Source organism: Cottoperca gobio, chromosome 2 (assembly GCF_900634415.1).
Source record: "Cottoperca gobio chromosome 2, fCotGob3.1, whole genome shotgun sequence".
NCBI classification, from domain to species: domain Eukaryota; kingdom Metazoa; phylum Chordata; class Actinopteri; order Perciformes; family Bovichtidae; genus Cottoperca; species Cottoperca gobio.
This window is the reverse complement of record NC_041356.1, coordinates 12,317,812-12,340,405: the sequence shown is the minus strand read 5'-3', so window position 1 is coordinate 12,340,405 and position 22,594 is coordinate 12,317,812. Positions and strand designations below refer to the sequence as shown.

The window sequence follows — 22,594 nt, the reverse complement described above, 5'->3', positions numbered from 1 at the left end:
GTGAGGTGATGGCCTCGTGGTGCGGCTTCTAAATACAACACCAGATGGTTGTGAGTTCAATACCAGGGCTGCACCGCTGAGCCCCTGAGCTGCTCCAGGAGGACTGAGCCTGTTGTTGGTTCACTTTAAGTCGCTCTGGATAAGAGCGTCTGCTCAATGACCTGTAATGTAATCTCTTCTTCATTCTGGGTGTTGGACCTTTATAAATAAGTGCATCTAATAAGAGTTGAAGTCACAACCTCAGGTCCTCTGAGCCGTCTCGTATCTCTCTGAGCTCTCTGATCTGAGATGATCTCTTGTTTGGTAGAGCTTTTGTCTTCTTCACTCGGGTTGTTGGATCTATAAGTTGAGTGCAGCTCATAAGTATTGACCCTATAACCTCCTGACTTCTAGTCAGTCTTCTATCACTCTGAGCTGTACAATCTGAGACCCTTTCATCTGTACATGTAAACTCTTCTCTTTAACTTCTGCATGCTCTCAATGATGTGACACTTCTGTAGGTTCAATCAGTGAGAAGACGGCGTACACGAGAAGACTTTTATTAAATGTTTGATCTGTGAACGTAAATATCTGAACTGCCTGTGACACTCGGCAGAATAAATACACATGAAGAAGAAACGACAGCAAACACGTCACATTCAGAATTCAGTGGCTGCAAACGGATTCATTTCTACGACAGGTCGGGATCGGATCAGATCCATATGGCTAATTTGATCGTACAATCATTGTATTTGTATTGCTAATTGTTCTCAGAATATTGCATTTTTAGGTAGTTAGTTTTGTGCTTCTAATACATTTTTAACTTAATTTTAAGTGCATGAACTGACCCCGACCTGAGGCTTACGAACGCACTGAATCTGAACAGAATGTGCGGATTGTTAATATCGCAGACATGTTTGTACAGAAACAACATCCAAACACACGAAACCTCTGGAGAAACTAAACATCTGCACAACTTTTCAAGTATGACAGATTCTTCTGCACATTACAGATGAAACTAAAACAATCTGTCTGCATGGTGAAGCTCCTTCAGTGTAGAGTTTCATGTCTGCTGTGGAACCAGACGGGACCTTCCTGAGTCTTCTGCAGCAACAGCGTTACATAAAGAACACGTGATACATTACAGAGTCAGCAGTTTCTGCTTTCAAAGCCTTGATTCTGAAGAACATTAAGATTGAAATCAGCCGGAGAGTTAAGAGCATGAAAAGAAAGGAACCGGTGCACGAAGATTTGTCTCATTACAGAAATGTGTTGTTTTTATGGCTGCATTATTAAATCAAAGGTCATTATTGTAGATGTGTTAAGCACCATTCAGTCCCACATGTGGAGCCTCTGACTTCTCTTTCTATTGTCGAGTGCAAACGTAAAACAAACTTCTGGGACGTTTGCAGTGATTCAAGATGCTGTCCGCACCGGCAGTGTCGTATATCATTTAGAAACTCTTTCATAGAACAACCTGAACTTTGGCTGACTCGCTTATTGATTCCTGTAAAAAACAAATAAATATCAAATGAAAGTGTGAAAAATAAAACTACATTTTTGGAGCGTAAAACAAAAACTCAACACCTTCAACGTTTAAAATGTAAATATTCATGTTTAAATTGAAATACTGAGTTTCAGAATCCAGCTGTTCGACGACAGAAGCACAACTATACACGTATTTACACTCATATCACACACACACACACACACACACACACACACACACACACACACACACACACACACACACACACACACACACACACACACACACACACACTTTAGTATTGGGGGAAGATACATTCCACCACGTTGTGATGATGATGTGACGAAGGTTTTTGAACCAGGGTACAAAACGCCTGCTACTTCCCATTTTCAGCTTTTCAAAATAAAAACGATAATTTAGACGTGAATAACAAGAGGCGGTCGTCTTACCAGCCGCAGCTGAATTTACCCAGCATTCAACGTGGCGGCTGGTTACTTCCTACAAAGCTGAATACAGAAGGAGAAATTAAACAACTCAAAGTAAATACAATATATAATATATTACAAAACCAACAACATCTAATAGCATGAGGAGCTTTTACTCTGGAGGGACGCCTCGTGTGAAGGGGACTGTTACGTTGTTTCTAAAGGAACCTTTGATCCACTGCAGTTTATTGTCTGGGTTTTATGTTCTAAACTGTTTCTATGTCTGTTATTAAATGGGATTTCCTTCTGACGCAGATTTAAGACGTTTTCTCAGCGAACTCACGCAGCTGCTTTCCATCAGAGCATACCGTCCAGGTTGGTCTCTGCGTTCTGCTTGTCGCCGGTGCTTTCCTGAGGGCTGTACTGGGTGTGGTAATCACGGAGGATGGTCACCACGTCGTGGTGGCCAAAGTGGACCGCTTCATCCATCGGTGTGTTGCCCCACCTGCAGCGAGCACAGAGGAGGAGAGCCATGTTGGAGGTCTGCTACAGCATTGAACTATTAACAAACACTTCATGTGACTGCAGTTAACAGCAACACAACCAGAGAGAGCGCAGATCATCTTTATCCATTAATGTCTTTAAAATGTAGAGTAGGTCATAAAGAAGTCACAGTTACCTGTCTTTGGGAACTGGGTTGACTTTACAGCCCTCCAGCAGGAAGCGAACCACCTCCCCGTGTCCTGAAACACACACACACACACACACACACACACACACACACACACACACACACACACACACACACAGTCAGCTCCACGAACACAGAGTGGCTGATGAACACTTTAACGATGACCTTCAGTGTTTTACCTTCAGCAGCTGCCACATGCAGCGCCGTCCTGGAGTCGTAGTCCCTCTGCTCCATGTCCATGGAGGACAACGCAAACCTGGACGAATGACCCACAAATGTTAAACTCAAGAAGCTTTCCGTGCTATAATGGAAGAAACAGACGTCAGTGGTCCTGCTCTTGTTGTGTTACCTCCTCAGGGCTGAGACGTCTCCGGTGTAAGCAGCAAACAGCAGATTGATCACTGACTTCACCTGAAACACGAGAAGCACAACAAAGCTGAGCGACAAGAAGGACCTGAACAAACTGTCTGAGGTTCAGCGTTCAGAATAAACAAATACAAGTTCTTTCTAAGCAGTGAGAAGTTTCAGATGTGACATTTAAGGATCATAAAACAAAAGCTACATCAAGTAGTGAATATAAATACAATACAGTAATTCCCCACCAGGTGGCGCTGGTGATGTCATGCAGCATTCTTTAAATGTATTTACTGCAGCTGTACACTCATAATGATCCAAATCAAGAGATGTAGCCAGAGAAACACAAGTCTCTCTCGCAGGTTTACGACCAACGCAACAGTTATTGTGTTCCAGACTTTGAGAGGAGAAGGATGGAGGAGCGTGTGGCTGGGACTCACCCTCTGGTCGCCTCCCTCCCTGCGAGGATCCAGTTTCTTAGCAAAGTGTCTCAGGTTGTCATAGTTGTGGAAGTTAAAGAGGGAAACCAGGTCCTGAAAGAAGATGAAGACTTTTTAACATCGTAAAGTCTCAACCTCAGTGCGGTGAGATAGTTTGACTTTCAGGAGGTCAATAGAGCAGAAACAAGGATCATCTAGGACATGACCTCAGAGACAAACATCACATTCAGCATCTGTCAAGTGCAACCAGGCTTCACAGTAACAACGACAGACATTTAAACATAAACAATAGAAGAGGTCGCAGCGCTTCATGAGTCACTTACAGCTGAAACCAACATATACAACATGTACAGACACATGTTAAAACTACAACATATACAGACGCATGTTAAAACTACAACATGTACAGACACATGTTAAAACTACAACATATACAGACACATGTTAAAACTACAACATATACAGACACATGTTAAAACTACAACATATACAGACGCATGTTAAAACTACAACATATACAGACACATGTTAAAACTACAACATATACAGACGCATGTTAAAACTACAACATGTACAGACACATGTTAAAACTACAACATATACAGACACATGTTAAAACTACAACATATACAGACACAGGTTAAAACTACAACATATACAGACACAGGTTAAAACTACAACATATACAGACGCAGGTTAAAACTACAACATATACAGACGCATGTTAAAACTACAACATATACAGACACAGGTTAAAACTACAACATATACAGACACATGTTAAAACTACAACATATACAGACACATGTTAAAACTACAACATATACAGACGCATGTTAAAACTACAACATATACAGACACATGTTAAAACTACAACATATACAGACGCATGTTAAAACTACAACATATACAGACGCATGTTAAAACTACAACATATACAGACACATGTTAAAACTACAACATATACAGACACATGTTAAAACTACAACATATACAGACGCATGTTAAAACTACAACATATACAGACACATGTTAAAACTACAACATATACAGACGCATGTTAAAACTACAACATATACAGACACATGTTAAAACTACAACATATACAGACACATGTTAAAACTACAACATATACAGACACAGGTTAAAACTACAACATATACAGACACAGGTTAAAACTACAACATATACAGACACATGTTAAAACTACAACATATACAGACGCATGTTAAAACTACAACATATACAGACACATGTTAAAACTACAACATATACAGACGCATGTTAAAACTACAACATATACAGACGCATGTTAAAACTACAACATATACAGACACATGTTAAAAACTACAACATATACAGACACATGTTAAAACTACAACATATACAGACACATGTTAAAACTACAACATATACAGACACATGTTAAAACTACAACATATACAGACACATGTTAAAACTACAACATATACAGACGCAGGTTAAAACTACAACATATACAGACACATGTTAAAACTACAACATATACAGACACATGTTAAAACTACAACATATACAGACGCAGGTTAAAACTACAACATATACAGACGCAGGTTAAAACTACAACATATACAGACACATGTTAAAACTACAACATATACAGACACATGTTAAAACTACAACATATACAGACGCAGGTTAAAACTACAACATATACAGACACATGTTAAAACTACAACATATACAGACGCAGGTTAAAACTACAACATATACAGACACATGTTAAAACTACAACATATACAGACACATGTTAAAACTACAACATATACAGACGCAGGTTAAAACTACAACATATACAGACACATGTTAAAACTACAACATATACAGACGCATGTTAAAACTACAACATATACAGACACATGTTAAAACTACAACATATACAGACGCAGGTTAAAACTACAACATATACAGACGCAGGTTAAAACTACAACATATACAGACGCAGGTTAAAGGTTACCGTGCAGAACTGGATGCCTCTGACGCTGTTGCCCAGCTTGTCGAGCGGAGGAGACCAACACATGATGCCCATCACGTTTGGAACAACCAGCAGAATCCCACCGGCGACACCAGATTTAGCCGGCAGACCGACCTGAAGCAGAAGAAGAAGAATGAGGAGGACGAGTTGAAAAACGTTCAAAAGCGTATTATTGACGAGGAGCGGTGGAAACGTTTGATGGATGAGATACTGACGTGGAACGCGAACTGTCCGGAGAAGTCGTACATGCCGCAGGAATGCATCAGACTCAGAGTGTCTCGCACCGCCTCGGGGCTCAGCACACGCTCTCCTGTGATTGGACAGAAGCCGCCGTTGGCCAGAGTCGCCGCCATGACGCTGGCGCTCTCACAGGTCACCTCGATGGAGCACAGCTGACGGGGAAGAGCAGACGTACGTTTACTTTCACACCATGTTTTATTTTAGGAACCTATTACATCAACACAACAAAAGAGATCAAACTGAATCACATTCAACACTTTGAACTCGATATAGAAACAGAAATGTTCCGTTGTTAAAATAAAATGTCATCAAATCTGAATAAATAAACAAACAAAATACATTTCATTGACCTGGAAGTAGAAGTCGAGGATGGAAGTCATGTCCGTCCCCTCTGGAAAACACTGGAACAACAAACAACATCGTCAACAACTCTGGAAAATGTATATAATCAGGTAGTAGATGACCTTTGACCTCACCTTTTTCTCCTTCAGGTAGTAGCCGATGGCAAAGTTTCTGTCTCCAGACTCTCGCTCCGACTGGAAACTGGGACACACGGGGGGGGGGGGGGGGGGGGGGGGGGGGGGTTACATCCTTCACACTTCGAGGACTTCTTTACCGATAAATCACTAAAACATCAAATATGTTCCTGCGCTGCCGTTATACTCACGTGGCGTTGCTGAAGCCCACGTACTCGTTCCCTGCCAGCTTGTTCATGAAGTTCATGACCTGCAGAGCAGCGGATACAGTGAAGGCTCCACTGATAACACACATGTTCACGTGTTCAGCCACAACACTAAGACGCAGTCATACTCACATAATCAAACTTCTCAGCGTTGCTCGCCCCTTGCTGAAACACAAACAGAATCACAGTATTAAAACAGTGTTTTCTAAAATACATCAAAGACATCAGCTTTACACTAAGACAGGAAGCAGTGTAAGTTCACATCACTACTGCTTTTTAATTGAAAGTTGAGCTCGTCAGTTATGTGACCAATCAAACCAGATGAATTAAGATTAGAGGTGGAGACTAGCCGGAGACGGAGGACGTGAAATTAAACAGTTAATCCACTCAGAACAAAGTACGATGGAAAGAATCAAAGACCTGAACTTGTTCATCAAAGTAAACTAACTCCAGCGTTTGATCAGATTACTGCGAGCGTACAGGTGTGTTCATCGTACGAAGCCGTGGCAGGTGAGTTACTGTGTTACTGTGAGCCACGTGATCAACAAGTCACAAGTGTCTGTGGGTGTACAGTTTGAAAATACAAGGCAGGGACAATCTAACAAACAGGTGCATTGTGGGAAACGTAGGATCCAGTGTGCATCAGGATGGATCAGATGTTGTCCCCCACTGCTGGGTGATATACTGATATATTATATATACACATGTATATATTAATATAACTGCAATGAGTACGGAGTTAAATCTGTCTCTGAACCGACTAAATGTGATCTAAGGTTATACATTAAAACACAATAAAACAGTGTGTTATACTGTGTTACTGTTTATAATCTAGACGTATAAACTTGTGAAGAATGCAGGTGAAAGGTATAAAAGCCACATTCATAAAACAGCCATGTGAAGGCTAAAGCTTGTCACAAATCCACACCAACGAGGGGGAAGTAATCAAAAAGGGAAAATTACCAGCGTCATTGACCTGTGGCAGTGCTCATAATATCCCAAAGATCCTAATGCTGTAAAATAACAACACATGAAACCACACAACGAGCCTTGAAAAGGTACATGAGTGGAGATCTGATGTGATATTCCAACATCCCTAGATTAATAATAATAATTAAACTGCTCCTCATCCTACTGGGAACCCTGATGATCCTCAGGTCACTGAGCGCTTCCATGTGAAGCAGCAGGTGGAGCTCCTGTGAGGATGTGAATGAAACCTGGAGAGGAGCAGTTTCTCTGACCTCAACGGGCGACGCTGGTCTCCATCTCCACCCTCTCTAAACTGTGTGTGTGTGTGTGTGTGTGTGCACACGATATATGAGCAATGCTGCTTTCAGCTAAATCCCCTTTCAGCGTGATCATCTAGAACTTTAATCTCCCCTGTACACAGTAATCTGGCGGAAACACGTTCTCCAGATTATAATTCTATTTCATTCTTTTTTAGATTTGACTTTTCATCTGCAGTTAGAATATAAACACAGGAATAAAGATATAAAATGACATTTGAGCTTTTCTGAAACCCTGAACATCCCGACAGCAGCTGATACATTTCTTACCTTAATGAGGGAGGTGCAGACGATAGCGCCAGCATTAACCATGGGGTTGTGTGGTTTATCTGTGGGTCAGAACATAAAGGTTAAAGATGTGCGACGGTGGAGAAATAACACGTAACATACACAGAATGATCCAGTGAAGACATAACAAGGTCTGTGACGACACAATTAACATTCACAATCTTTTAATCTCCTGATGCAACAGAGGACAAAGTCTTTTCCTTTTTAAAAGTAATCGAAAAATAAACAGCGGGAAACTAATTTGCTCTGTTAGACAACAAAGAGAGGAAGTCCAGAAACCTTCTCCCTCCAGCTTCTACTGAGAACAAGCGAGTGTTACAGAACCTCATGTTCTGTCTGCTGCACCGCATCAACTGACTCTGATACACACTCTGATACACACTCTGTTACACACTCTGATACACACTCTGTTACACACTCTGTTACACACTCTGTTACACACTCTGTTACACACTCTGTTACACACTCTGATACACACTCTGTTACACACTCTGATACACACTCTGTTACACACTCTGATACACACACTGATACACACTCTGTTACACACTCTGTTACACACACTGTTACACACTCTGATACACACTCTGTTACACACTCTGATACACACTCTGATACACACTCTGATACACACTCTGTTACACACTCTGTTACACACTCTGATACACACTCTGATACACACTCTGTTACACACTCTGATACACACTCTGTTACACACTCTGATACACACTCTGTTACACACTCTGTTACACACACTGATACACACTCTGTTACACACTCTGATACACACTCTGTTACACACTCTGATACACACTCTGTTACACCACACTGATACACACTCTGTTACACACTCTGTTACACACTCTGATACACACTCTGTTACACACTCTGTTACACACTCTGTTACACACTCTGTTACACACACTGATACACACTCTGTTACACACTCTGATACACACTCTGTTACACACTCTGTTACACACTCTGATACACACTCTGTTACACACTCTGTTACACACTCTGATACACACTCTGTTACACACTCTGATACACACTCTGATACACACTCTGATACACACTCTGATACACACTCTGTTACACACTCTGTTACACACTCTGATACACACTCTGATACACACTCTGTTACACACTCTGATACACACTCTGTTACACACTCTGATACACACTCTGTTACACACTCTGTTACACACACTGATACACACTCTGTTACACACTCTGATACACACTCTGTTACACACTCTGATACACACTCTGTTACACACACTGATACACACTCTGTTACACACTCTGTTACACACTCTGATACACACTCTGTTACACACTCTGTTACACACTCTGTTACACACTCTGTTACACACACTGATACACACTCTGTTACACACTCTGATACACACTCTGTTACACACTCTGTTACACACTCTGTTACACACTCTGTTACACACTCTGTTACACACTCTGTTACACACTCTGTTACACACACTGATACACACTCTGATACACACTCTGTTACACACTCTGATACACACTCTGTTACACACTCTGTTACACACTCTGTTACACACTCTGTTACACACTCTGTTACACACTCTGATACACACTCTGTTACACACTCTGATACACACTCTGTTACACACTCTGATACACACACTGATACACACTCTGTTACACACTCTGTTACACACACTGTTACACACTCTGATACACACTCTGTTACACACTCTGATACACACTCTGATACACACTCTGATACACACTCTGTTACACACTCTGTTACACACTCTGATACACACTCTGATACACACTCTGTTACACACTCTGATACACACTCTGTTACACACTCTGATACACACTCTGTTACACACTCTGTTACACACACTGATACACACTCTGTTACACACTCTGATACACACTCTGTTACACACTCTGATACACACTCTGTTACACACACTGATACACACTCTGTTACACACTCTGTTACACACTCTGATACACACTCTGTTACACACTCTGTTACACACTCTGTTACACACTCTGTTACACACACTGATACACACTCTGTTACACACTCTGATACACACTCTGTTACACACTCTGATACACACACTGATACACACTCTGTTACACACTCTGTTACACACACTGTTACACACTCTGATACACACTCTGTTACACACTCTGATACACACTCTGATACACACTCTGATACACACTCTGTTACACACTCTGTTACACACTCTGATACACACTCTGATACACACTCTGTTACACACTCTGATACACACTCTGTTACACACTCTGATACACACTCTGTTACACACTCTGTTACACACACTGATACACACTCTGTTACACACTCTGATACACACTCTGTTACACACTCTGATACACACTCTGTTACACACACTGATACACACTCTGTTACACACTCTGTTACACACTCTGATACACACTCTGTTACACACTCTGTTACACACTCTGTTACACACTCTGTTACACACACTGATACACACTCTGTTACACACTCTGATACACACTCTGTTACACACTCTGTTACACACTCTGATACACACTCTGTTACACACTCTGTTACACACTCTGATACACACTCTGTTACACACTCTGATACACACTCTGATACACACTCTGATACACACTCTGATACACACTCTGTTACACACTCTGATACACACTCTGATACACACTCTGATACACACTCTGATACACACTCTGTTACACACTCTGATACACACTCTGATACACACTCTGATACACACTCTGTTACACACTCTGTTACACACTCTGTTTTGTTCTGCAGCCTCTCATTCACTATTTACTACAGTTTCATGGCAGCCAGGCCTCCAGATGGATTCTGTTACAGTGAGCCTGGAGAGAAAGAGTCTAATGCACAACCCTGAAGGAGCAGGCGAGAGTGTGTGTGTGTGTGTGTGTGTGTGTGTGTGTGTGTGTGTGTGTGTGTGTGTGATCCTCACCTTCCTCGTTCAGGAAGAGCTTGTTGAATCGCAGACCGCTGGGCTCTTTGGCGATGAAGCGGTGGACGTACTCGGTGCCGTGGTCGTGAACGGCGATGGCGTATTTCAGCGGCTTCACACAAGACTGCAGACAGAAAGGAACCTTGGTGTCGCCGACAGTGTGCCTGAGGAAGAGACAAAGGATTTACACTTTCATCTCTTCGTAAAAAGGTAAGTTACGCTCTCTAGCATGAACAAGTTGTACCTCTGTCCGTCCACGGTGCACAGGGAGACGGCCCACAGATCCGGGCTGAAGCGGGCCAGCTGGGGGATGTAGTCGGCCACCTACAGTGTGTACAGTCGGCTTTATCTCTTGTTCACATCGGCTCAACGTTTCTATTATTGACGCTGTGTTTGTGTGGTTGTCTGTCGCTCTCACTCACCTGCCCTCCTGGCATGTTTTTGGCGTTGGCATAGAGCTCGTCTATGTGGGCGCAGAAGGACTGGAAGTCCGGGATGACAAACTTCTTCCTGAAGGCCTGAGTCAGCAGAACGATGTTGCTCTGGACGCACCTGAGACACGAGACAACAGTCAGCTGATGACCAGGACTCAGGGAGCCGTGTGGAAGTGTGTTTGTTCTGGACAGGTGGGTGATGGTTTAATGTCTTTGCATAAAGCTCATCCTCACACTCTCGACCCTCGGCCACTGCGACACGTCTGCTACTGGATGCACATATCATGAGTAGTGGGGTCTTTCTTACTTTGAAAGGTTTTGGAAAGAAGCTTTGAATGTCTGTCGTCATATTTTATCACGTCATCACCCTTTAAGAAATATCTTTAAACAATCTTCCAACACAATAAAATCTCTTTCTGGATGAGCACGTTGGGATGATTTCTGCATCTGCACTCAGATCGTGGTTTCCCAAAGGCATCGGGGGATAATGAAGTATAACAAATACACTCGCAGTTCTACAGTACGGTCCTTCCTCCAGCAAGGCCTCCACATTTTGTCCTGATCCAGTTGATCGGAGCGATTAAGCAGCACAGACAGTAAACACACGACACACAGTAAGGCGGCGTGGGAGTAGCGGTAGCTCTCTGGTAGCCGAGAGATTTGTGGCTCAGCTAACTCACTGCATCACACCCTGTCTAATCCCTGTGGCATGGGATCCCTGCAGAGCAAACACACGCTGCACTCCACCGCCCGCTCACGTGCTTCCCTGTGAGGACGAGCTCTATAAATAATCCCGAGGAGGCAGCGCTCGGGTCTGTTCGGTGAGGATTCAGCTCCCTGGGGAGCTCTCATATGCCCCAACCTTCAGCCAAGCTGTCACCAGCTCTGTCTCAGCATCAGTTCAGGGGGGGGCAAACAGCGGTAATGTTATTGCATTCCACACCCATCCTCGTATGGTTTCCATTCCAGCAGCTCATGGATCACAAAGGGTCTTTGATTATTATATATATTATAAAACATACTTACATGTGTATTAAACACAGACATAAAGAGGAACTATTGTTTTGTAACACGCTCACAATGTAATTGATTTGACCTTGATGTAGGTCAGTGAGAGGTCATTCTGTGAGCTGTAAATATCACTCGCCATATAAAGAAGCAGAAACTCTGAAATAATCTTGAGCTGATGTTTAAAATCATCACGATGATTTGTTGCTCCTTCACATTAACAAAGACTTTTATATCTTCTGCTGCACGTCCTCGTTATCTGGAGTTTACTTGGAAACCTCTACAAGATGCTGATGACGTGCAAACTGAGGAGTGATGAAAGATTAATGACATGTCGTGACCCTTTTCTGCTGCAGGGAAGAGCAGAGGACTCTGACCAGCATTAACAATTCTTACGATGGACTGATGAAAGATTGATGCTGATTATAAAGCATCAAGGGACCGCCGGCGTTAATAATCACAATACAAATTGAAAAACTGTGCAAATTAAATGGTGTTGCAGTTTCTAAGGCTCAATTGCAAAATGAAAAACTACTTTTTGAAGAGGTGTCGGTCCAGTGCTCCATCAGACGTCGTCTTCACGGTCATTTTCAGCATCTCCATACATTCCTTCAGCCGGGGGTCTCCCGTGCGAAGCCCTGTGGCTTTAAGAGCCTGCACAGAGAGGGGGGGGGGGAACATCATGATTAACACCTGACAACAAATCAACAAGCCGTGAACTGAGGCCTAACAAGAGGAGTGATACGGCTCATAATTCAACCAGGGAGAGACTTCTATATTAATTATTAACACTCACGTCTGTCTACTTGCTATAAATCCTCATATTTTTAAATCTTGCAGGAACTAGTTTGACGTTCAAACACTCCGAGGACTCACTGTGGTGAATTTGTGTGCAGGGATTTTTTCCTGGCCCTCTGCGATGGTGTAGAAGAGCAGGTCCTCCAGACTTGGCAGGATGCCTGCCTTCCTTCTCCTGCAGGACAGAACAATACAAACACACAGATGGAACAGTGAGGAAGACGAGTGGACGGTGAGGCCCCGCCGCGGAGGAAACATGGAGGGGGGACTGCCGCAGAGGGAGGAGAAGAAAAGCTTTTTGACTGCAAGGAGAAGCAGTGAGTAATAACTGTAAAACATGACCTTACTTCAGTATTATAACCTGTGGAAAATATTTGTACTGCACATGTACTTTTCCATAGGTTAATATGCTGCCATAAGGACACTGCAATGTAAACAGTTCATTGTGTGTTTTACTAGAATACCAGCCAGGAATGTTTAGAGAGGAACACAACTAACCAAACTCCATACTGTTTTTACCACAGGAATGTATAATGGTGGTATAAGTGTTAAATAGTGGGGACTGTGGAGCAGGACAGCAGCAGCACAGAACTAATACTTCATGACATATAATGCAGTCTGAGAAAGACGCTGCTTTACAAGCATCTCGGTCTACGCTGTGTGTGTGAGGGTTGCGGTGTCAGAGCAATTCAGCCGAATAAAAGCATAATGTGTGAATTGTGATGACTGGGCTCTAACAGCTGTGACGTGGAAGCTCGCCAACGCTCCTGGCACACTGCTGCCATGTTGATCAGGGGCTGGAAACGACCACCAGCCTCACACTGGATGACGGCACAGCCTCCATTGTGGTCGTTTATAAAAACTCTGAAATTACGCCCCAAGCTGTGAGATGCCACAGCAAAGACTTTACGTTGGTAGTATCCTTTAAAAATGTTCAATATCGGTGACTACATTGAAACTTTTCCACGATCTCAGTTTATGTTTTTATACATATGGCAAAACTGCTGCATCAGTGTTAAAAACATTCCTCGATGTGCTTACAAGGCTCATCCTGTCACAAGGTCTGCTGAACAGCTGCTTGCAGACGTTAATAAAGTTTAGGCTCATATTTCAACAATACTTCCTGAACCACTGAATGTGTTTATAATCCTCATTCTTTGTACTGCTGCAATCCTGCAGTATGCCTTTGTTCCCCATGGAGTTCATTGAATCACTTCATCTTTACAGTGGTGATTTGTATCATCTAGCATTATGGCCTGGCTGGTATTCTCAGCAGCACTTCCACACCAAGTCGTCTCTGGGAGGAAGGTTAGTAGCACGTCAGGAGGCAGACGGGGCGACCAGCTCACAGCAGGCTCTCTGCTATGATTCATATTAACACCAAATTGGATTTGTGCAAAGCTCTGGGTGCCCAGGTGCACTCTGACCTGCAATGCATCATGGGACACTGGCCTGCGTTAGGAAAGGATGTCTGAAGGCAAAGCTTTAGTTGGCAGGTGGATCCTCGCAGCTGCCAACCAGAAATAAAGCCGAGTTAAGAGACATGAGAGCAGAACTCTCCCAGTTTCTGACTCAGCATTAACATTAGGGCTGTACCAAATTGTTTTGCATTTGTATTCATTGTATTTGTGCACGGTCGCAGATAAAGATTAGGCTACACTAATAATATTCGATAGATAAAAGATAGATGTAATAATTTCCGAAATTGAGGATTTCCTGTTTTTTTTTTAGGGTGATTATGTTATAATATGACGACAGAAGCTTCAAATGTTGGAATGACATTGGGTACAGCCCGAATGAACAGGGTTTCCTCTGGATTTATTCAGGAAATAACCCCTGCCAGAGAAAAATGGACGATTAATAAAACTGCATTACAACTGTGAAGAGCTATTTGACAAATGAATGGATACTGGGGTTTTCATAGAAACGTTCAATTTAGGAACATTAATTAAATGTAAAACTATTTCTCTGCATGATTTTGATAAAACAGACATAAATTTGGTAATTCATGCTTAGCATTGAGATTGGGGAACATGTTAAACACCAGTAAACAGCAGCAGTTCATTGTTGCTCTTTGCATAGAGTATTTCACCAGCCTTGTCCTTTTAGAGAATGTCAAAATTAATGTATTTTATACCCATCAAATTGCCATTACAACAAAATCTAAAGAATCGAGCAATGTTCCCAGACGACGCTGCTGCAGAATAATACAGAGGAAACACTGGGACCTGTCGTTTAGACGCCATTATCTATACTGACAATTCCACGCAGTCAGAGCATGTTGTTGAATTGTTAAAGAACCTGCAACCTTTTCATTGCTTGTTGGTGTGGGTCTGACCTCAGTAATGGAGGTTGATGGCTGCTGGTGAGGAAGGAAAACACATCAAAGAGTGTGTTTGTGTTTGAGGGAGGGGGGGGGGGGAGGTGAGGGGATTCAAGCGCAGCCGCTGGGAGGAAGTGAGGTCATTTCAAGGTGAAAACAGTTGTCGGCTTTCCGCAGAAAACCTCTACTTATACTGGAAAACAGATTTAAAGAAAAGAAACACTAAAACTAAAATAAAAAATAGAAACATACTTACAAATGCAAAGAAAGCAGATCAACAACAGGGAGAGAGTGTGCAGAGGGAATAATACTGAATTAGTTACAGAGAAAATAACATTTACAGCACAGCATGAACACATCAGCAGACAGCACAAAGTGTTGGAGTTGTGAATATGCCATAAAAAAATCACATTAATAAATGAAGCAATGAATCCTAATATGTGACGTCATACTGAATCAGCAGGATAACGAAGACGTTTAGAAGAGCGGCATGTTAAAGGGACAGTTTGGATGTTATGAAGTATTTCAGCTGCAGTAGATGTTCGTAGAAACAGACAGGAAGCAGGAAGCTGAACAATGTTCTGCTGTGCACGTATTTTAGACACCTAAACAAAATCATTATCAGTTTAAATGTACACTAAATTTAGAATATTTCCACCGCTTCAGCTTGCTGTCAGTCAGCCCTTTCTGACGACAACTGCAGCCCCCACCAGACTCCATTGACAGAAACAGTCACCTCACTGAACACAGGAGTTGCTGGTCTATCGTGTAACAATGGATAATACTCACACAACCACACTTCATAACATCCAAAGCATCCTTTTAAAGTAAACAGACACACATGAAACAGCATTGAAGCAAGAGGCTATAACTAACATTCTTGTTTAGTTAATGAGGCCTGTGAGGAAACATCACCCCCACAGGGGTTAGAGGTGGCCACTGGAACATCTGGATCCTGCTGCAGCGTTTCATTAATCTACCGTAGCTGCTCTCATTAGCACTCTGGCTTCCCTCTGTATGTTTCTAAAGGTCAGCTGTGATTCAACACACACAGTTCTTCCACAAAGATGAAATCAACTCTCTGCTGCTGCTCTGAAACGCGTGTCTCCATTACATTTGTCCCCAGGTTTGCCTTCGTAACTCCAGTCTACACATGCTACACTATCCTCTATACTACATGAACCTATTAATATATAATAAATCAGCCCACAATGTAACTATAAGTAGAAGCTGCAGGGGTGGGAATCAATAACTTCCTGTGTAATTCTCATGTAATCCACTGAACAGATAGTTTTGATGTTATTTTGATACAGTGTGATGATTTGCTGTGTTTCTCTTTTTATATCTCATTGTAAATCTAAATATTCTGGTTTCAGACTGTTGGTTGGCCGAAACGAGACATTTGAAGACGTTAAGAGGGACTCAAGGAATGTTACGGGCTTCATTTGACCGCTCAACGGAGCTGGTTTTACTGCCTCCCAGATGTCATGATGAATTGTTGTGGAGGGTGGAGGCAGACATTAAAGCGGGAGCGTTGAGAGGCGGCGCTGCACAAATCAATCTGTGCGAGTGACTCATCTGCTCCTGGAGGCCCTGACAACTGCCGGGCAGCACGCCAGCATCCAGGCTTTGGTGCAAAAACCGTAGAAAAGCGATGTAGGCGGGATAAGCTCCCCTGCATTACAAACATTTTTAACCCCTTATTAGCCGGAGCACGGCCTCAGGAGGACCCTCATAATAACCAGACTGGAGTCGAGGCTGAAGGCTGTCTGGGACTTCAAACTATATGATTCATGCTGTATTACTGACTTCTAACCTGGGTTATTCTTCATGTCAGGCACCATGGTCTGGTGGGTGGATATGGATGATGGATAATCTGTTGATTACTTTTTGTTATTAGTAGTTTAATATGGAGCCCCTAAAGGTTATATTGCACACACCATCTAAATAAAAAGAAGCCATTTTTGTGGTAAATTGTTCATTGCAACTTCTTTCATTTGACTATTTATGGTGTATTTTCATGAACTAATAGATTAATTGTTTCAGCAGTAGACGAATACACAATTTCCGAAATCTTGTTTTGTCCAAATATATTCAGTTTATAACCAGCAAACCTTACATTTGAAAAGCTGTAAGCAGAACAATCCAAACCCAAATGCTTACGCAGGTTTTTTAAATGTTAAATATTTCCATGACCTTTTATTGTTGGGTTTGTTGTGCCCTTGATCACCAACACAAATCCACAGGCTCACTGTTAAACTGCCTTAAAGACTAATAATGACGAGTCAAAGTGTTCCTCAACAGCTCCTCTGTTTTCTCACTAAATCTAAACACTGCCTGTTGATGACTTCTCAAACACTAATCTGTGCTCTGGATGTTTAACAGCTTCACTGAAACTGAAATGACCCTCCAGGGGAAACAAGATGCGCCTGACAACCAGTCAGCGGGGCCAAACATGGCCGACAGCTCAAGCAAATTGTCCGTGAATAAAAATAAATGGGACATCGGCCAGCCGGAGCAATGAGGCATTTTATTACCATAGAAACTCTCTGAAGGGAAGATACAGGTGGCTGGTGGCACAACTGCTTTCAATGTTAAAAGCAAAAGAAAACTAGTCTTCCTGTGAAGTGTAACGTATCTGGGAGACACTAACATCTCATAAATAGTACTGGCACGACTATGTTACAGAGTGAAGACACTTCAGTTGATAACATTTACTGTACATACCCCCAGAACCCTGACATTTGCTTTTAAAATCAATTTCATCCTGCCAAAGTAAATATTGAGATTCTTACAACCAAACGTTGTGCTGTCAAAGTAAGATTTTAGGTAAGTAAATGGCAAGTAGACGATAGAAGCAAGCTTTTTTTATTAGTCGCTCAGCTGAATATTAAATCGGCAACTACTTTGATAATAGATAAGTAAGTAATTCTTTCCGGCAAAAATGCGTTTCAGCTTCTAAAATGTGAGGATTTGCTGCTTGTAATATTATGTTGTATTATAGTGAACTGGGTATTTTGGGGTCAAATAAAATGAGCAAGCTGAAGATGCCATCTTGAGTAAAAGAAGAGCCCTTCATGCAATAAAAGTACTTAAGTGGTACATCGACTAGGACTGCATCAGGTTATCAAATCTTTATTTGACGGCTTGTTTTGGTTACAATTAGTTATAAAAATACAATACTTGAATGTTGCAGAAGGTACAGTCAGAGTGCTGTGCAAACATTCCCAGGGCCCTAATACAATCTGGTAAAGTGGATAATTGTCTTAATTGATGTCAGTGGGGTTTAAGTGGAAGTGTCTGTGATGTTATGGTACTTTTGGTCATTAAATGCTTTTAACCTGCATCCAATCCATCACGAGGGCACTCATCCTCCCTTCTCTATCAGCACACACTAATGTATCACCTCTGTCACTCACTTACAGCCTTTTCAACACAAATAATCACTGATACTGACGATTATACTCATCTTCTAAATGTCAGTAATGGTCTCTAATTCATTCAGATTGGTCTGTTGGCAGAATGTATATTTGATTATTTTATTTATTACACATGTAGTGTTGTTTCACGATTAAAGGAAATCTCTGGGCCTGTGCCTCACTTTCAAAACGTTTCCACATCAAAAAACGACCTTAGAAATAATACATATTGATATTATTTTCCAATTTTAATCTTTTAACTAACTTCAGTGCTGATCATCACTACAAAATATTCATTCATTTTCAGATTTTTTAAAAACCTTTTATATGCTTATTTGTTTACATAATACCACTATTTGTTTTTTTAAAATGGGAAATACATTTTTAATTATTTACTGTATAAGGAGGAATTTATTTTCCTTATGTCAATCATTGGCAACAACGTTAATTGATATAATAGAAAGCATGTGTTTATGCTGTAATAGCAGTGGGATACACATTGTACAATTAAAAAGAATTGCACAATGTGTCCAACTGACCTCTGGTCTATTATGGACTTAATTACATAAATACATTACATCCATAATTAAAATAATTGCGAGTTGCCTTTCTAGATTCAATGATGACTGACCTTCATTAGACTTTGAGTTGTCTGCATGGTGCACTAAGCTAAACAGACACATATTTTATTTGTTGTAGTAATGTTGTCATTTTCAAAAGGCAAGAGAAGCTGGTGGCATGTTAATGCCTCAGTGAGTTTCACATGCTGTGTGTAGATGAAAGCTGCAGCTTCTGGTCACGATGTTTGGCTGGCTGCACAGCACATGCTTCCATTCGACCTTTTTCCTGCAGAGAAGTTTGATCAGATGCCTTTCTCTTACAGGCAATCGATAACATTGAAACATGGTCTCGAATAATGTTTGAATCACAAAATCTCGTCAGAACTGGCAAACGTGTCCGATAATGGATCTCGCTGCTTCTGAGCTATGACGCCCCGGTACGCTGGGAGCTGTTCACCGTTCACTCAGTACTGATTCTCACCCCCCCTCCCCTAGTGAAACTAGTCTCTTCAGGCTATCCTTCCCCTTCATTACTGCCCTGGCAAGTCCAGTTAGCTGACAAGCCCACATTGCAGCCTTAGTTAAGCTGTCTAGTTCGTCACACAACAGCATCTAAGCTAGCTATTGAATAGCTAGCCTCTGCGTGATACGCTTGCCGATCTACGATATAAATATCTACTACTTAAAATAGGCCTGGCTAGTAAATGTATGACATTCGACAAAACATCAAACATTTTAATCATTAGGTGATGTAAAAAGGAATTCTTTAATTCGGCACCTATTCTGTTAGTACATATAGACTTATTTAAATAAAAAATAAACTTTAAGGAAAGGTTCTCAGGTGTCATTACAGGCTTTCTACGGCGATTTACGCTGCAGTAAATTACCAGTTTGTTCTATTAAGTTCGGCCTAACGTGGAGCTAGCGGCTAACATCTGCCCACAGACCGGCCGGGGTTAACGGTACTTACTTCTCTGCCGAAGAGTCCTTGGCGGCTTCATTGTGTCCGTCACCCTTGGAGCAAAAGCTTCGCACGGCGTGCCTTCTGGTGAAATGCTGCGGGGCAAAAGCCCTCCCTCTTCCCGGTGATCTCCCATCCAGGCGGGCGGTGCTGAAGAAGGCGGCGGTCGCAGGTGTCACTTTAACACCAGCTCTACCTGTCAACGGACGCTTCAGCTGGGTTTGAAATAACTCCTTGAGCGCTACCGTTGACCGAAAATGTAACATTTCAATCCCGTCGAGGAGAATATATTGATGATGTAACTACGGTAAGGCCGAGAGGAGAACTAGTAACGGCCGACTAACGGTTTTCCCGGTGACTCAACGACTGAAAATGCGGACCAGCCTACCTCTCCGTTTTGATTGGAGCATGATATCGCATATCTTCCTCTGATTGGCCAAGAGGGATGTCAATTAGTTACTACTGTTTCCACTATCAGTTTCCACAACATGTATAGCTATTATGAATACATACACACTTTTATAATGTTACAATTTAATAATACTTATCCCCTATCCATAACAGATTAAATACGAAATGCAATAACCAAAGCAATCCTATGCTAGAGTTAAAAGAGGAAACATTACCAGAAATACAGTAACAGTAAAAGCCCCCTTAAAAGTTGAATAATAGGCTATTACTATAAACCTTTCACTAAGTAACTCACACTATACTGTGAGTTCCTGAATAACAAATATTGGCCTAATATTTGAGTGAAGTAAAGTGCACAGATTTGATTAGATATTTTAAATCATTTTAAAGTCTTGGTCTGACACCATGTGATTTATTTTGGTACTGCACATATTCTGTAGTTTCCTCAGCAGATGGCAGTCTCTGGCTTAATACAATAGTTACAGCACCATCTCCTGGTTGGAAATATGTTTAGATTTGTCCACAGGCAACAGACTGACAAACCAATAATATATAACAAAAAGAATCTCAGCCCCTATACTAACAGACTGATTAGTTATAACTTACTTTATTTGTTTTATTACATGCACGTATCTTTGTTACACCCTCTGGATGTATCTCTAGCACACAGTGCAGACATTCTAATTATATGCTATTTTTCTTAAAACATCTACCCCTTCATAAATTGCTTCTAACAACTTCCTTTTACTGAGTCAGATGTTTGTTTTTGACCTCTTTCACACCGAGGCGGGTGGAGTTTGACACCACATATAAATTAATGACCTACATTAAAGATTACTCACTGGAAAGTATTTTTGTACGTTTACTTTTCTGTGGTTCCCAACTTTTATCTGACTTTATCTCAGTAAACTCCACCCACCTGGAGCACCAAGAAGGATTCATGCTGACTAATAATGCTTTGCTTGGATGAAACATTTGTGAATTTGGACTATATGCAATAGCAGAAACTCTGCAGCTCACATTTCCATGTAATCAGGTCAAGAATTAAAGGGGAATTCCAACAAAATCTTCTTGTAGGTTAGTTTTTTTTACAGGAATCCCCTTTTTAATCTAAAAAAAATCCCTTTTTTGTTGCAATTTTTAAATATCAAACGTAGATTATCAGCCTGTGTTTCATTATATGGACATAAGCATGTGGACGTGCATTCAAGTGACCTCACCTCAACCCCATCCAACTCCTTTGGGATGAACTGGAGATATGAATGTATGTAACATTTTAGAATATGTACTATTTATATGATGCAGAATAGCTAAATCCCTCTTTCATTTAGAGGCAGTTTCATGTATATTCACATTATGTTGTGCGTGTTTTGTTAATTTGACAGATTCATATCAAATCACATGAATCAAAGCTTTGTTTTGGGGTAATCATTGATTTTTACTTGACCCTCATGGCCAGTACATTTTATAATGGTCTCAAAAGAGACGCTTGGAATGTCATCTCCATATCCGCCCTGTAAATAAAAACTATTTAGTTTCTAATTTAAATCAGCCTTTACTGTTCGAGTCTGTCTTGGTGTCACTATTTCAAACTAACAGCAGCTCTCTAAAGTTAAGTTTTACACAAACAAACCCCCCATGAGCAGCAGAAAATCAGAAAACAAAACAAGGAAGGAAGAGAGACAAAACAAGACGATCCCTGACGAAGCTGCAGGGAGGAGAGGCGATAATTCACCAACACCCACACCTTCTCAAAAGCAGTCAGCTTCCTGCTCCTTTCA

General features: G+C 41.5%; 1 protein-coding gene across 2 annotated transcripts; it reads right to left on the bottom strand.

Moving 5' to 3' along the window:
• Positions 1 to 523: 523 nt before the first annotated feature.
• Positions 524 to 20,761, bottom strand: glsa (glutaminase a). 2 transcript variants are annotated; one of them, XM_029445651.1, is made up of 18 exons: positions 20,412 to 20,668; positions 13,218 to 13,314; positions 12,877 to 12,995; positions 11,322 to 11,451; positions 11,144 to 11,223; positions 10,900 to 11,063; positions 7,871 to 7,929; positions 6,447 to 6,479; positions 6,300 to 6,358; positions 6,109 to 6,175; positions 5,983 to 6,033; positions 5,608 to 5,784; positions 5,375 to 5,506; positions 3,379 to 3,471; positions 2,934 to 2,995; positions 2,764 to 2,840; positions 2,573 to 2,636; positions 524 to 2,398 (listed from the first exon to the last, which is right to left on the bottom strand). In XM_029445651.1, exons 1-18 carry the CDS (start codon positions 20,666 to 20,668, stop codon positions 2,251 to 2,253), a joined length of 1,869 nt encoding a protein of 622 aa, XP_029301511.1. In that variant the 3' UTR covers positions 524 to 2,250. The 2 variants fall into 2 exon arrangements, with proteins under 2 accessions (XP_029301511.1, XP_029301520.1); XM_029445660.1 differs by having other exon boundaries at positions 2,251 to 2,398; positions 13,218 to 13,308; positions 20,412 to 20,761.
• Between the last annotated feature and the right edge of the window lie 1,833 nt (positions 20,762 to 22,594).

Bases quoted from the DNA above. Each gene is read 5' to 3' on its own strand.
- glsa (XM_029445651.1), bottom strand. From the start codon at position 20,668: ATGTTACATTTTCGGTCAACGGTAGCGCTCAAGGAGTTATTTCAAACC. The intron at 11,224-11,321 runs GTGAGTGAGAGC...TACACACTGTAG, and splicing joins AAAACATGCCAGGAGGGCAG to GTGGCCGACTACATCCCCCA. The intron at 3,472-5,374 runs GTAACCTTTAAC...ATCTTCTTTCAG, and splicing joins GAGGCATCCAGTTCTGCACG to GACCTGGTTTCCCTCTTTAA.